This window comes from Parasteatoda tepidariorum, chromosome 8, assembly GCF_982258835.1.
Source record: "Parasteatoda tepidariorum strain Cologne lab strain chromosome 8, Ptep-v5.0, whole genome shotgun sequence".
Taxonomy (NCBI): Eukaryota; Metazoa; Arthropoda; class Arachnida; order Araneae; family Theridiidae; genus Parasteatoda; species Parasteatoda tepidariorum.
In genome coordinates this window covers 17,545,035-17,562,933 of record NC_141762.1, presented here as the reverse complement: position 1 = coordinate 17,562,933, position 17,899 = coordinate 17,545,035, and the positions used below count along the sequence as shown (strand labels likewise).

Here is a 17,899-nt window from a genome sequence, read left to right as displayed (position 1 = left end):
TTTGTCCGATTATCTCAGGACTGGTCTCGCTCAATTCACCAATCGGAAACAATGCCTTACTTATCTGTCTAGAAGAAATTCAATCCACTCCTTCACATCACCTCCATTTCCCACAAAAAGGGAGGAAGAATTTATAATAACCTAACAATGCTTTTTATAAAATAAATTAAAAAATTAGGTAATTTTTCTGTTTTTTTTTTTTTTTTTTTTTTTTTTTTTTTTTTTTTTGCAATAATTACTGGAGTAACCTTTAACAATTCAAAAATGTGTTTATTAAAAAAGATGATTAACTTGAGTACAATAATGAAGCGAATTTTCAATAAATACAGAATTAATGAAGAATACTGGTTATGAATATGTCACATGCAGAAGAAAAGGTCCTCTTCTCCATCAACTCTCTTCGTGAGATTCCTGAAATAAATATTTCAGTTATAAACTTTGAATAGCATTTATTCATAAAAATGCTGTGGGTCGCTGTTATTTTCAAGACAGCCCCAAAACATTTTAAAGATTTCGAGCGGTATGGTAGTAAGTTACTTTTTTCGAAGGGGACATTTTTTAATCTGTTTCGTAAGCATTGTTTACTTCTCATTATTAAGTATTCTCACTAGATGGCAGCATAATGCATAAAAAAGTTTATGAAATACGTATTCATCAAAAACGATCTCTTGAGATTTAAAGTGATGTGACTTATCATTATATTTTCCCTTGCCCACAAATGCATAATACATTCTTAAAGAAAAAAAATATCTGTTTTCGAAATTATTTGTTAGACATATATGTACTCAAACAAAAATCTTAAAATCATATCTTATTTTTTAGCCAATTTTTGAAAATTATTTTTGGATTATTTAGCTCTTCAGAGTTAAAAAAAATAAAACTTCAGTTTTTCCTGGATGTCCTAGAATGGAATCTATACGTATGAAAGGTAAACTGCCCCCCCCCCTCCCCGAGAAAGAAAAAAAAAAATGGTTACATTTGGAACTTCATGATAGTTTTGGTCTGTGTTAATTGTACAAGCATATTGCTTAAACAAATATATACTAGACTTTTATGCTTTAGTATCAGGTTAGGAACTGTGATAACTATTCCCAGGACTGGAGAACAAGAGCTAGTAGCCTTCGAGTTTTTAAAATAAAACAGCTATAAAATTATAAGTATACATCGATTTATAAAAACTTACTTTCATTTGTGAATTTCTCGTTTCAAAGGGTAGGAAAGCTGCAGCTATTCCAGATATAAATAGAATACCTGCCATTAAACACATTGCAATTATTGGACTTTCAACGATCAGAACCTGAAATAGAAATTAGGCAATTTTTACAGGAAGTAAACTTAATTTTTTTTTTTTTAATTATTTTATGTCATCCTCTTTATATGTGCATGTAATGCGTTGGTACTATTTTAAGTAAGGTACGACTTCTAGAGTGTTAACCTTGTTTTCAATTTATTGCCTTTTACATTTATTATAAAATTTAAAGTATTTTATTTTTTATTCCAAGACCCTGTCTTTCGAAGGGTTTACCGAAGGGTCGATATACTGGAGAAAATTACTTGATAGTGGTAAGTTTCGGTTATCATGAGTTGGCTGCGAGCAATAGTATCATGCCGAGTGATATGCCCAATATAGTTTATCTGTCTAATGGGATGAACTACAAAAAACGAGTTTTACTTTCTTCAATAACGTAAAGCCGCATAATTTAGCTATATTAATTGAAAAACGTAGTGGAAGAACCAGGTAAATGACATTTTCAGAACGAAAAAGAAATTGTGTCCGAACTAGTATTTCATTACAAATTTATTAGAAGGCAAAACTAATATTCCTTTGCTTTATTTTATTTACCACTGCCTAATTTGAAACAAAAATTGGTCAAGCATACTAAAAACTGATGTGGATTAGTTAAGATTACAGTGAAGGTAAAAACAGTTCTGTTACATTAAACATACCCATATTGATGCAACCGCTTTATGTTATTTCTTCTGATTCATTAATTCCCCTAAAAATTTCACCTACTTGGTTCTTCCATCAAGCTCTTTAATTGTGTCGATGCTTTTCAGTTTAGGAGCATGACTTCGTAGTGTTTCTCAATACTGATCTATTGATTCTTTGCTTATTTTTTATTCACCCCGTGTGAAGAACAAGTATTCAACTTGCTTATATATTCTTCATGCGCATATATATTTAATATCTCTTTGTTATTAATCTCAATTTTTGAGTCTCAAATTTTCTCTCAATTTTTGTCTCAATTTTGTGAGTCTCAATTTTTTTTTAAAAAATGGTGATCTGCAGATCTAAAAATGTTTGGAACTGTTTAGCTGGTCTTTTCTCAACTTAAATATGAATATATATTCAATTGGCACAATAAATGAAGATTTTCAGGGTAAATTAATTAAAATATGTATATTATCCATTATTTAATGTTTGTAAACCTTACTTACTTGTGCTATAAAAGGAACAATTAAGCCTCCAAGTCTACAGAATGCCGTTCCTGTACCAATGGCCAAAGCACGAACTGTAGTTGGAAAAGCCTTTTACCAAAAAAAGAATAAATAAATAAATAAAAATGCATATCAACTTAAATATTTTAGAATATTATTAAAAAAAAATTTATGCTGTAATTCTTTAAAAAATGTTTTTTATCGACGTGATTTATACATTTCTTGAATTTGTTGATTGTTTGTGCCTTAAGTTTGTATAGTGTTTATTTTATGAGTTAAAGAGAAATACCAAAATGAAATATAAAACATAAGCATTAATAATAAGTACAAAACAAATTCATTTTTAAAATATTTAAATGGTTTTGAACGGCATATTTAAAATATTTAAACAAAATCATTTTGTAAAAACAGGTCTATAACCTCACGTTTTACATTATATTTATAAAAATTTACCGACAATATATAAGGAGTATCGTTATATTTAGGACAGTTATTACGTATAATTAAAAAACAATCCCAAATTGACGATCTTAAATAATCCGAATTTATTCACGCGTTTACAAAATATAACATAGGTAAAAATTTATCTTTACTTTCGGAGACTCTCGGAAAATTATAATCCTCAACTTTAGTTTTAAACTGGAAAAATGGTTTTAAGTAAACATTTTTGGTTATTGCAACATCTTTTTACTTACCTCACTTGTCATGATGTAATTTAGTTGAAAAATCGATACTAATATTGCTCTAACTCCAAAGAGGATAATTAAAATCAGAGTTTTCCTGCAATATAAATTGTAAACTTTAAAAATACGCATACGTTTTTATAAAAAATTTACTACTTGCAAATTGTATAGCAAAATACATTTTTAAATAATATTCCAATTGATAAAAGCTCTTTTAATTTTACAAAATGATTTGAACTTGACTATTACAATGACATTTTTGTCAATTTTAGAGTTCATAAATTCAATGTTATTCCAACTCTTTTAACTTTTAATTCTTTTTCGTTAACGTAATGATTTCTCCCAGAAATATTTTTATGACACAGTTTTTGGCAACGATTTAATGTGCAAATGTTGTTTCTTAATCGCTTCCCTTAATAATTATCTTTAGAAACCTAGTCAAGAATAAATGAAAGTTGCGACGTTGGAGCAGAGGACGAATATATACCCCCTGAATAATTAAGGGATTTTAAAAAAGTCCCCATTAATATTTCAGATAAACAAAAAAAAGTTTCAGCAATCATTATTAATAGAGCTGTCGTGGCTTAGAGAGGGTTCGTATCCCAGCGATGGCTGGACTGTACGCAACCGGCACGCATTGACCACAGTGCTGACGTAAAATATCCTCAGTAGTAGACACATCATGGGTAAGACTCGCTTTGCCATCAAGCTAAACGTGGAGGTTTTCGTGGTTTTCCTCTTCCTGTAACGCAAATGCGTGTTAGTTCCATCAAAAAGTCCTCCACGAGGACAAATTTCTCCCTATACTTGGTCCTGGAGTTGCGTTGTGTTCTGGATAGGGTTCAAAATTACAAGGCTTCGGAGTACATTAGTGGTAAACCCAAAATCGGGTCGTGTGTGCAACTACGGTTATAAAATGAAATAAAATCATTATCGATTTAAATTCTACTAAGTTAAAAACAAGTTATGGCATTTTTTAAATATAATCATATAGAAGATATTTAGAAGATGAAATAATTTTTTTTCTTCATTTTTGAAACTTTATGTAAAATTTTATAGAACAATTGTTTCTGTGTCTTCCTCAAGAATTGAATGCCTAAGACGTGCATGTGCACATTATTGTTAATTTGATCATATTCATAAATGCATGCTCGAACTTATAGGTAATCATAGAAAAAAACGTTGAATATTTATGCAATAAAAAAACATTAAAATATGACGAATCAGTAACGAGGGAGATGGTATTAAAACAATGAAACCTATTTGATTGTCTGATTACATTGAGATGGGATTATTCGAAGCACCTTTTAGCAGTCAAACTGGTTTCGGTTTTTTCTTCAATAGTGATTCATCAGATTTTGATAACATTATTTCCTTTACTTGAATATTACTTTGCAATCCCGTTTACATGTGTATTTTCAAGAAAGATGCAAATATATATATATATATATATATATATATATATATATATATATATATATATATATATATATATATATATATATATATATTTAGGAAGGTGATTACGGAACACCCTGTATGTTTTAAGAAACTGTAAAAAATTCTTGCATAGAAAAATGATGAAATTGATGCTACAGATAGAGAAAAAATACTTACTGAGTTTTCAAAAGAAGCAGCAGCATCAATATACTGCTAATAATGCATGAGCCACTCAATAATGTCTTTCTACTCAAACATTCAACCAGAAAAGTATAGACAACAAGACCTAAAATACATAATGTAAAGTCATTTACAAATATTAAAAATTATAATCAAATTAGGACTTAAATTAGCATTAAAAATTAATAACTTTTTTTTTAGAAAAATTTCAAATGTACAAAAGGTATTACCTAATCGAAAACTTCATTTGCTTCAAAAATGTACAAATATGAAATAACAGTCGACTCGTTTCAAGCGTTTCAAAAATAGGCGCCCATTTTCAAGACTTGCCAAACGTGAATGTACAAAGGATAGTTAAGCATTATTTGTCACAAGGATTACTGAACATATAGCACGACAGTCTTCTTTGGAAGAGTTATAAAACCTCTGTTTATTGTAAGAATATTCGGCATTTGTGCGTATAAATGAATAGATAATTTTATTTAATAACTAAGAATCAAATTTTGAGTTTTGTAAGAAATTGCAACGCAAATAAACAAATTTTAAAAAATAAATTGATTCTATTCAGACTTAAGATGTGTGTTAGAACAGATGTTTTGAAATAACTAAAAATTGATTGTTAAGTTGGGTTTTGCTAAAACTAGCAAAGGAAACAAATGAATTTTTTTTTAAATATGTTTTGATTCAGGCCTAAGGTGTATCTTTGCATAGATAATGTTTCTAAGTAACTAAGAATCGATAATTGAATTTTGTTGAAACTAGCGAAGAAAACTAATAAATTGTAAGAAATAAATTTGTTCTGTTTGGACTTAAATGTGTTTTAGAATAGATAATTGTATTAGGATACAAAAAATAGATTTTCTAGTTGTTGAATTTTGTCAGACCTTACAACGTAAACAAAATTTAAAAAATAAATTGCCTGCATTCAAATATACTCTGATAAGAACAAAATTTTTCTAATTCTTCCTTTGATATATTCTTTGCAAACAGAACAGTTTTCTCAAAATTACGCGATTACCCCCCTTTTTCCCTCTTCGTTACTATGTTTTCTGTAAGTCTTGCTTTTTCTCCACGCAAATACCCTATCCTGCAATAATGGAAGAGACATTTTCAGTTTTTGATATTTTTTTGAATTTTTCAAAAAACACTTAAGGGAATGTTTTGTAAATTTAGAAGTATTTAGTTCATGCGATTTTTCATACTTTGCAATAACACTTTAAGCTTTCAGCGGGTTGAGAGACAGACAATAAATTACGAAAAAAAAAAACTATTTTTGAACACACCATGCTAGAAAATCAAGAAATAAGCTTGTAACTTGTATTGACTACTTAGATTGTAATTTGCAATGCATAAATTTCTGTTAATCTAGCTTAAATATTTATGCAGATATGAAAATTTTTATGAAGAAAAAAATCTACTTTTTTTGTCTTATGTATTTTTCCTATAACTTTAAAAATATTAAGTAAATTTAAACAGCATTTTTAAAGCAATTTAAAATTAATTACAAAAGTATTGCTTGAAAAAATTTTTAAAAAATGCGCAAGATATGAGCATTTGAAGTAGTTCTTTTGCACTGCACATGCGCGGTAAAAATTTCAATTTTTTTTTTTTAATATAATTTTGTAGTGAATCGTATTCGGCACTAATGGAAAAAAGCTGATTTAAATATCTTAATGTAAAAGGTTTAAAGCAATTTTCTGAATAGTTTTTGTACTTTTTAAAAGAAAGCTCAAAATAATCATGACTTTTCCACACTTTTCATTATGTAGTATTGCAAATTACACTACCCTATAAATACTGCAGAGCAGAAACAAAATTAAATATGTGAAAAACCCCTTATCGTTTTGAGCTTTGTTTTAAAAAGTACAAAAACTACTAAGAAAATTGCTTGAATTTTTTTACGCTTTTAAGATATTTAAATCAAATTTTTTCCATTATTTGCCAAATAATATGCCGAAGACTGAGAGGGGAAAACCGCGTAGTTTTGGGACATTTATTCTATTTACAAAAAATAAATAAGGATTCTCAAAGTATAAGTTGAACGCGATGATTACTAACCAATGTATAAAAATATTGAAAGGTCCTATTTTTTTCGAGACTCGTTATTTATTATTATTTTTTTCTTTCTTTCAATTTTACCTGGAAGTTCCGCTGAGCTTGTCCATAGCAAATCTATGTAGTTCTGTCTAGTATATTTTGAGCATGGTACTGCAGTCATCATATCTTCATAATAAGTTGTATGAGTACTGTTACTTTCGGAAACTAAATAAAAACAAGGAGATTTAGTTTTCATTTATATGATTATAACTGTATAAAAAGAATTCTAAAAAAAATTATCAAACAGCAGCAGTCGCCATAGAAATTCATGCAATGACGACGCATGCGCACTGTTTACTATTACTCTTGAACACAGTTGAAAAGTGTGATGACGTCTCAATAAGGAGAGCACGCCATCAAACCCAGAACAACACCCATTTTGCCAATAGGTAATAATAACTCGATGTAAGGAAGAAAAACATTAATGATAATGTATTACAAACAAATATCTAAAAAAAAAATTATTGTATCAGAATTAAAACACAAATTAATAGTTATAAGAGAAAAATTCGATGTGTTTCCTTACGAAGCTTTAACTTTATGTGAGCATTGATAATTTTTTTTATTTATTTATTTATCTATTTTCTACTTTCTTGTATAAAAGGATTACGACATTAAAATCGACTACGAAATATTCTTTCGATCAAATTTCCTGTTTATGGTTATCACTGTAAACATTTTATAGTTTGCATTCTTCAATTTAGGAAAAAAATTAGTTCGTTCTTTTAGACCGTTATTCTATACGGTGTTTCATAAACACCGTCCTTAATAAACATTTTTTAGAATCCTTATCAAAAATGGAAGGAAAAAAATCATACACATATTGGATCACTAATTAATATTTAACCCCGAAAAAAAAACGCTATCGAAATTGGACAAATCATAGTAGCGAAAGGCGAACGTCATAAACAAGACAGGTTTTTGATTGCAAGGGAGAAATAAAAGAGAAATAGAAAGGTGATCGAAAGAAATATTCTCTAGCTTCGTCTTCCAATTAAACCTGCTTTGATGTAAATCATACACGCTTTCCTCTATTGTGATTTGAGAGATTTCGATATCGTGTTTGTTTTTTCCATGCTTAAATATTTAATTTGAAGATATAAGAGGGAAGACCAGTTTACATTCATTTTTCACAGAAATGACTGTTGGATCGACATTTGTTGCTTTTTCAAGATTCCTAAGTTTTGACAAATTAATAACGTAGAAAATCGGTTCTCCTTGACAGTTATTACTAGTGAAGATGAACCTCTGAAGAACACTTCCTCTCCGCGCGTAGACTTAGATAACAAAGAAAAGCGCAATAGTGAACACAACAGGAATACGAGTAAGGAAGTATTGATTCAGGAGGAAATCCGAAGAAAAACGGTTCACCTTTCAGAAATGGAGGTGTATATAAATATAAATTTTGCAAATTCAAATACGAAAAAAAATAACTCCTTCTACACAAATTTTTCGTTCTTTTGTTGGGGATTCATGGATTAAGAGCACAATTGTGTATATACATACAAAAGATTAAGGAGTAAGAGAGCACAGAAGATATGAAAAGGCTTTAAGAATCTATTGAGTGAGACTTTAAGAAAAATGATAGTTTTTGACTGTTCAGTGGCCGAGTAACTGTACCAGAACGCAGATCTGCGTGGGAAACAACGAATTCCTATTCAATTTCAATACTAGTTACAAAATTCATCAACAGATGGCACTGATATGTAAAAAAAAAACATTGTTTTCCTCAATTATTTTACTTGGAACAATATGACAATGGATAACAAAGACAACGTATTGTTTTATAGTCAACAGCGCTATTTGAGGACAAACTTCGTAGCTAGTTTTGAAATTTAGTTTACTTAATTTCTTTAGCACATTTTTTTAAATTAATTTTTTTGGGCCCATGTCCAAGAGTTCGTGGGTTCGAACCCCGCCGGCTGAAGACTATCCCGTGTAGTAAAGTGACTGATGCACGTTAAATCTGTCGAGTCGCAAAAGTCCTCCATGTTCCCATAACAAATCAATACGTCTGGGGGTACTGGATTGGAGATCAATCGTTCTCTGATTCAGGTCAAAATTACGATCTGTGGATGAATGAATGGGTCCGCCCTATAAACGGGTGCGGCGTATGGGCAGAAGTCGAATTCTTGTCCATAGATGGCGCCACTGGAAAACAAGAACAATCGCACCCCCTCTGCCTAGACAGGCATACGTCAACAACAACAAACGTCTGTTATTTTTTATACAATCGGGAAATATCTTATTGTTAATGTCTAACGCAATATTTTTGACTAAAAGACTTTTCAATCATAAATTTATAACAAAAAAGTCTTACTTTTCATGAAACTTCCTTTTTGAATAAGAATAGGGCTTAAAAGGGCGACTCCAAAGTACGCAAATCCAACGGCAAACCTGAACATTAAAAGTATATATAATTAGTGTAAGTTAAGATTATTTACCTTTTGAAAAAATATATATATAAGGTCCTGCATGTGTATATATATATATAACAAAAAGTTTTTGTATTCATTTATAAAATATTTAATCTAGCTTAGTAAAAAAGATTGGTTTTTTTTTTTACCAAATATAGCAGAAAAATAAGGTTGTTCTCTTGTATTCTTTTCTGAAAAGGTCCCCAATGCGTCCTCTACTTTTACCATAACAAAAGTAAGCCAGCTGTCCATCGGGAAGAGATACATTGTTCATGTCCGCCATTTTCTTTAAGATTTTGTCTGCTTCCTCAGGTTTGTTACTCACTAAGAAGTATCTGGCACTTTCTGGATACCACTGTTAATAATATCAGAAACGACAAAAAATAAATTAATATGTGTTTGACGATATTGTGTTCCCTAAATCAGCGATTCCCGATTTTTTTACAGTTACGGAACACTAAATGATTATCTTTTGACTGAAATAAGTAAAATGAGTAGCTGTGAATCGACTTAATTATTTCAAAACTATACAATTTTTTCTTAAAAAATTATTTACCCCGAGAAATTAATCTTGAGTTGCCAGCGAGAAATGGAACAAACATCACAGAAAGGGACCAAGTCGAACGGTATAACTCATAGCCATACCCTGGCAAACATCTACATGTTTTTTTTTTCTTCTTAGTTTTTCCAGTTCAAAATCAATTTGTCGCCTAGGCGATTGCAGTTGGCGTGGCAGATCACAATGCAGAAATATCACGAAGAATGATATTGATCAAACTTCATTGATTATTATTAATAATAACCGGTTAATATAATAAATTCGCTTAAACTATTCACTTTAACCGGCTTATTTGGTTATTATAACTTGGTTATTATAACCCAAATCCATTTCGGGCAACTACTGCGTGCAATATTTGTGATGCCCTAACTGATTTCGGACAGGAGAAAAATTAACGTTTCTGTTTTATGAAGCCCGAGCAGAGTTCGTTTCTACTTTAGGGTACTTAATTCACTATTTTCCTTATAGATGGCATTAGTGGTCCTAGTTTTTCCCCGATTACGACTTCAGTCGAGGGCGGGAAAATGTGGGTTTGAAATGTGGATCTAGGGAGGGAAAAGATTTGTAAAATGCATGTATTGAAAATCATATTGTTGTGTTTTTATATTATATTATGCTAGTTATATTATATTTATTTTCAAAATTTTGTTTAATTTGCTCTAATTGAATAAGATGAGCGTGTAATCCATTACTTTTTTATGTATGTAAAATTTATAAATGCAGTATTTATTGCATTTAAAATTTTTTGTAATAGAAATACTATTTTATAACTTTTATAATAATATAAAGAAAAAAATTAAACAATCAAAAAAAATTTCCACTTTTTAATCCATTTTTCTGAAATATATGTCACTGTTACGGGGTTAATATTAACCGGTTAGCATTAATAATAACCGACTAATCACATTGACCGTAAAATATATATAAATAAATAAATAATGATTATAATTTGCTTACTTTAATTGCAATGATAACAATCAAAGATGGTATAGCAGCACATCCTAGTAGTATTCTCCAGTTATCCAGATATTCCATAACTACCCATGCCAGCAGAATAACACCCACAGTACCAACAGACCAGAAATACTAAATTAAGATAGATACGCAATTTAAATATCTACACTATATTTCTTGTTAGAATAATCATAGCATAATTTTTTGAGCATTTTAAAACACAATGTTTAAAAAAACGTGATTTAATCAAATATTTATAAAATGCTATCTAGTTTCTAATGAATTACATATCGCCATTAATAAGGCAAAATATTAGGAACAGAACGTTAACATCACATCAATGGTGGGTGCTTTAGATTAGTAGTCGTCAAACGGTGGTTTGCGGAGGAATTAACAAAAGAGGCTTTTTGCTTTGGTAGTCAGAAGAACAAAATTGCCACTGGATTGTAACAAACCATACTACAGAAGAAAGCGACACTCGAAACAACTATATCGTTAAAAAGTATTGTAACTGGGTTTTACCAAATGTAGCAGAAAAATAAGGTTGTTCTCTTGTATTCTTTTCTTGGAAGGGCACCAATATACTTCCCCTTCTTTTACCTAAACAAAAGTAGACTGGAAAAAAAAGTTGTTTATCGGGAAGAGATATTCTGTTCATATCCGCCATTTTCTTTTTTAACTGCAGAGGAAAACTGCATTTGAAATGTGTTTATTATAAGCATTTTCAAGTCACATCCGGTAATCCGATTGATTTTGTCGTTTTTCATCCCACTTTACTGACTAGTGATAAAAAACATTTAGACTACGCATTTTATTCCTTCTCACTTAAATATTATTTCGTGACTTTTAATAAGAATACTTTTGCACTTAAAATTTGACAAGGAATATAAAATATATGTATTAAAGGCAGTGATTATAGAACATTCCATCTATTCTTTAATAACAGATAAATACAAAAAGAATTTAGCATAGATTTAAAAAAATATTTTGGGCCTCTGGCAGCTACAAGATTACGATACCTGTTTTCTATAGTTCTTAAATCGGTGTAGTATAATGGTGATTCTCACGAAACATGACAATTCACTGTCCCTTGCTCCGAGATCTAATACTATAATACTAAAAGAACTTTTTTTCAAAAAAAAAATAATAAATAGCATTGCTGTTAGCATTTTAAAATGACTTTGCACTAGCATTGACTGTTTTGTATACTTAAAAAATTTAGTTGAATATCAAAATGTCATTTTCCTGGCATGTCCCAAACAATATTTCCAATAATAACTAGCTTCAAAACTTCCCATACATTTTCAAAATCTATTTTTTTTATCTTATCCTATGTAAGCATTTCTAGAATATGCGCAGAGGGTATTGTTTACTAAAACTTCGTTTAAAATAATTTTTCTGTCAATAATTTGTTTGTCCCATGAAAATCTGTCATTTTCCTGGCTACTTTTATTTAGTGATTTATAACCAAAATAGATAGTGCCAGGAATCAATATCTGATGTTAATAGATTGATTAGATACCCACCTATCTGAACATGTCTTGTTACATGAATAAAGAACCAATTTTCCGGCTCAAAATCTATTTCAAACAATTTTTCAAGGGGAGTAGATTTTTATGCTGTCACTTTCCTGGCTTCGTGAAATCCTTAATAACAAAAACTACATAGATTTATCTGAGTTATTTTAAGAAATACTATTGTTTTCTGCAGAATATAAACGTCTTCGGCCAAAATATTAAATTAAAGTAAAGTTATATGCTATATATATGAGCAATTCTACAAATAAACGCCAATTAGGCGGCCAAAAAAAAAATAAAAATTTTTTGAGGGGGCACACTATTTCTAAATGAATTTTCTTCTTTTTTGCACCCTAAAAAGGCAGGAAAAAATCGTGAACATGGATTTTTTTCCTTGTGACATACTTTAAATGTGACATACTCTTTCTGACATACTCAGATAAATCTGAGCCATTTATTCAGATAAAACGATTTTTACATAAATATAATATTATTATAATGTCTCTCTAACATGTATTTATAGAGATTTCGTACTATAAGATTATATTTTAGTATAAAAAAAAAAATAAAAAAATTTAATCAAAGTTCCTAAATTGAAAAACTCGGGAAAAATTTAAAATTGGTATTTTGTCATTTAAAGTATGTCACGAAAAAATTTCATGTTTAATATTTTTTCTTGCTTTTTTAGTGTGTAAAAAAGAAGAAAATTCATGTAGAAATAGCATGCCCCCCCCCCAAAAAAAAACATTTAATTTTTGTTTGGCCGCCTAATTTGCGTTTATTTGTAGAATTGCTCATATCGTCGCCTTGAAACTAACCGTAGTAAATCGAAAAATGAGATATTTGGGTCATTTTGAGTAAAAAAAAAATCACCCTTTTAGAAAAACAAAGTGTTATCTTCATAATTCCATAAAATTAATTTAGAGAGCAGATAAATCGTTATCGCATTGACGCGATTAGCATTAGCGCGGAAAGTTAAAAAATTGCTCTCCTGAAAAACTTGCTTTTTTGAGTTACCACGGTTTAGTTTCAAAGCGATGATATGAGCAATTCTACAAATAAACGCCAATTTTTATGCTAAAATATAATATTATAGTATGAAATCTCTATAAATACATTTTAGAGAGTATAATAATATTATATTTATGTAAAAATCGTTTTATCTGAATAAATGGCTCAGATTTATTTGAGTATGTCAGAAAGAGTATGTCACATTTAAAGTATGTCACAAAGAAAAAGTTTCATGTTCACGATTTTTTCTTGCCTTTTTAGGGTGTAAAAAAGAAGAAAATTCATGTAGAAATAGTGTGCCCCCCAAAATTTTTAAAATTTTTTTTTGGCCGCCTAATTGGCGTTTACTTGTAGAATTGCTCATATATATATTATATGTTATATGTTATATATAAAATTTTAAGCTATTTTGAAGTTCCGAATCGTCATGTTTCGTGAGAATTACCCATAAATGACTTAAGAGCATTTATATTTTTATACTTAAAATAATTGAAAGAGGTATAAAGGTCTAACAAATAAAAAAAATACTTTCGATGAATCATAAAATTACTTTGAAACAATAAATGTTAGCTTTTATTTCCATTACTTTCGAAAAATACCAAAAATTACTTAAATATTCTATTAGTTTAATAAAAGTGGGGAAGGATAGAAAATTACTCACACACAAGAAAAAAGCCACTCTCCCCCGAACATTTGCAGGGCAGTATTCACTGTATAAAGTTAGTCTGAAATAGAATTATTTATATATTGCAGGAAGTGATTATTTAATAAGTTAATTAACAAATATGCGAGGTCGCTCGTAATTATCTTTCTATATTTGACTCGTAATAACAGCTAGATAATATAAATAAGGTAGGTTCTGTGTTGCTTGCTTATATTCTGGAAATAAATATTTGTTTACTATTTGCTTGTTAGCAATTAAGTGATTTTGTGGTGAACGTATCTACTGTTCGAACCCATGTATTTTTCTACTAAACGTACCTTCTATTTGAACCAACATACTAATGAACGCACCTTCTCTTTTTCTACTGAACGTACCTACTCTACGAACAGACTTATTTTTCTGCTGAGAATACCTACTGTATGAAGCTGCGTATTTTTTTGCTAAACGTACCTTCTTTATGATCTTATATATTTTGTACCGAAAGTACCCTCTGTACGAGTTTACGTGTTTTTCTATTTCACGTACATTCTGTACGATCTTACGTATTTCCTACTGAACCTACATACTGTACGTTCCTGCGAATTTTCTACTGAATATGCCTACGATACGATCCTTGCTTATTTTTCTGCCGAGCATACCTACTGTAGGTACCTATGCATGAACTTACCTACTTTACGAGCCTACGTAATTTCCTGATAAACGTGCATTTTGTACGATCCTGCGTATTTTTCTACTTAATGTACCTTTCGTACACTTCTAAATACTTACTGATGAGCGTACCTACTGTACTATCCTGTATATTTTCTACCTAATGTACCTACTATGCAAACCTATGTATTTTTTTCTGAACGTGTCTACTGTATGAACCTACGTATATTTCTGATGAAAGTACTTACGATTATTTCGAGTTTGCAACAAGTGTAGTAAAACAGAAACTACTTCGCAGCATTTGATTGATTGCGTTAACTTGGTATGACATACTGAAGAGACTTATGAGCATGTTTTGGATATATTTAAGGTGAATGAACTCGTCCCATCTGATCCAGATCAGAAGGATACGTATAGTGCGGCTTTCAGGAGAACTTCTCCAGACTGAAAGTCTGGGGCTGTCTGCTGCTATGGTAACAAGAGAGAGCACATTTCTAATGGGAGTGAAATGGAGGAAAGAAGGTGGCGATTGGTTTTTCTCAGGATGACTTACACTAGGATTAAGACAAAACTATTCACCCCACACCCCTATTCGAAGTGACCTTTCCTCGTTACCATAGTACCCACCACCACGCGAGGTGGGTGTCTAGAGGAGTTCTCCCGAAAGTCGCACTATATCATCACAGTACGAGTTTACTTATTTATTTACTTATTTATTTTTTAATATGCAGTTTAACGAAGACAAAAATCGCAGTTGAATTTGGCAGTGGAAATATTACTTTATTTACATCGCGCTAGGGCTGCACAATGGGCGATTGGCGACTGTCTGGGAAACGTTCCTGAGGATCATTTGTAGACATGCTATCACAATTTTGATCTTCTGCAGAGGGAATGGCTCTCTCGCTTCAGTATCTAGACGAACTCCACACGAAGTTGAGCACTCTACTGTAGAATAGCTTAACGAGGACTGATACTGCGCACCCTCGATTTTTTCAAATGGATCAAAGAGGTCACCCACCCGATCATTGACCGCAACTATAGCAATGCTCGTCTTCGGTGATCTGCTGGGAACCGTGTCCTACGACCAGTCCACTGTGGGGCCGGTAGATTTTGAAAACAGTGCTAAGTTATGTTGAAGCGTTTCAAAATAAAATAGGACTATCGCTAACAAGATTTATTCGAGAAGAACATAAAACCTGCATTTAAAGAAATTTGGACATCAACTAACAATAGAAATAAGCTATAATATTAAATTCTTCCCATAGCACTTTTTCAACTTACAAAGATAAAAAATTAAATAATTTACTAAGAGTTTAAAAATTTACTAAGATCCTCAGTATTCAATTTACACGAACCAAGACAAAATATGTGTACAATTTTGAATAGTACAGTGCGCGAAATGAAAAAAACGGACCACCTGGAATAACTTTTTTTTTAATGATCAGATCTTCACGTTCTAGTACTCAAAGTTAATGATTTGAGGAGATAACCTCAAATATGCTAATTATTTAGCTCAGGCGATATTTTTTGACTTTCTAAAATCTGACACAAAAACGTACTTTCTCTAAATAAACGTGCCGTTTATTTTTTAATTTTTTTTAATTTTTTTTTTTTATTGATGGATTAAGTTTCTTACTCCAAATATAGAGGATACCCGCAATTTGGGAGGTGTGGTCTCAATAGTTCGGCCAGGAGAACGGTCCCAAGGTTTGGACAAAGAATATATAGGGGAGCTATTAACTTATATATTCTTTTTTAACTTATATATATAACTTATATATTCTTTGTTATTCTTTGTAACTTATATGTTCTTGTCTTAACCTATATATTCTTTGGTTTGGATCCGTAAACATTCACTTTACTTTTTGCGTACTTCGTCATATCTCGAGAACTTTTTAAACGAATTGGAAATTTTTTGCATGCAATTATAAAATTCGTTTATCCTAAGATAAATTTTTTATTAAAAAACTCTTACTAAATATTTATTTTTTCTTATTATTTTATTTAATAATAAGTCAAAAAAATTTTGAAGTTTTAGGTAAACAATTTTTCACAAAATTTTAAAGAATGTAACCTTATATGGCAAAATGCAAAATTTTAGTAAAATCGGTTGAATAGTTCCTGAGAAATCAAATTTTAAAAACATGACCTTTTAAGACTTTGATTTCTTTGGTTCGACCGGTTTCACTCAAATTTGGTATTTTGCAATGTAAGAATATTGTATACCTTACTATTCAAAATTTTTTCGACTATTGTTAAATAAAATAATAATAAATAATTACTAAAAGTTATTTTTTGCATAGAATTATGTTTGGATAAACGATTTTTATAATAGTGCGCAGATTTTTTTAAATTCGTATAAAAAGTTCTGAAGATATGGACGCAAAACCTAAAATTAACATTAAGGGGTCCAGGTCTTAACTTTGGACCACTCTCCTGTATAAATTATTGGGACCATACTTCCCATATTGTGGCTACCCTCTCTATATTTTTCTTGGGGGAAGGGGTCAGAAATCAATCTAAAAATGTTTATTTTACAGAAGAAGTCCGTTTTTGTGTCTGATTTCGTAACTTAAATTATCGCTGGCAGTAATTAATTAGTATATTTGAGGCTGCCCCATCGAATCATTGAGTCCTAGAATATGAAGACCCGATCATTTAATCAAAAATCATTCAGGGTGGTACTTTTTTTGCGAGCTGTTTTCTTGGTAGGTAGTTTGTTGATATGATTTTATGATACATTATATGTATCCAAATAATCTCAATAAAAATATAGAAGTTCATTCTTTTAATTCTGCGGCAGAAATATATTCATAATATAAGTTTTAAAATGCATTACATATCCATTCTTTTAATGATATGGCAGAAATATATTTGTATCATAAGTTACAAAATACATCATTTTTAAAATATATGTCCCACTTTTATGCATGGACTATTTCCACTTTCTCTTTTACATTTAAGCGGTAAGGTTTATTTCGAAACATTTAACATAACATGTTTTTATAATCTGCATTATTAAAATTAGCATCAACATTAATTTATTTTGGCAATAACAATAATTATCATCATCATAACAGTATACACCAATAACAGTAATTACTGTTGGTTCATTTCTGAAAAAAAATTGTGAGTGCAACTCTGAGCATTGCTCTATTATATGAATATTGCAACTATGAGTACATTAAATAAGCATATTTTGGACCCCTTCCATTTTTTGCTGACAAGGATGTCAGCAAACATAAGCAAAACACAAACTTTTTCCTGTCTCAAGTAAGAAGGTCGCAAAA

At 30.2% G+C, this 17,899-nt stretch overlaps 1 protein-coding gene across 3 annotated transcripts in view; it reads right to left on the bottom strand.

Annotated features, from left to right (window-relative positions):
• Positions 1-249: 249 nt before the first annotated feature.
• Positions 250-17,899, bottom strand: part of LOC107438189 (synaptic vesicle 2-related protein) — an 80,296-nt gene continuing 62,646 nt past the window's right edge. For all 3 annotated transcript variants that reach the window (XM_071180652.2, XM_087149909.1, XM_071180655.2), the window contains 10 exons: positions 13,959-14,022; positions 10,773-10,901; positions 9,406-9,611; positions 9,160-9,236; positions 6,882-7,004; positions 4,740-4,848; positions 3,135-3,219; positions 2,440-2,529; positions 1,184-1,297; positions 250-411 (listed from right to left, as the gene is read on the bottom strand). In XM_071180652.2, coding sequence (XP_071036753.2) covers positions 391-411; positions 1,184-1,297; positions 2,440-2,529; positions 3,135-3,219; positions 4,740-4,848; positions 6,882-7,004; positions 9,160-9,236; positions 9,406-9,611; positions 10,773-10,901; positions 13,959-14,022 — 1,018 coding nt within the window. In that variant the 3' untranslated portion in view covers positions 250-390. The remainder of the gene's footprint in view (positions 412-1,183; positions 1,298-2,439; positions 2,530-3,134; positions 3,220-4,739; positions 4,849-6,881; positions 7,005-9,159; positions 9,237-9,405; positions 9,612-10,772; positions 10,902-13,958; positions 14,023-17,899) is intronic.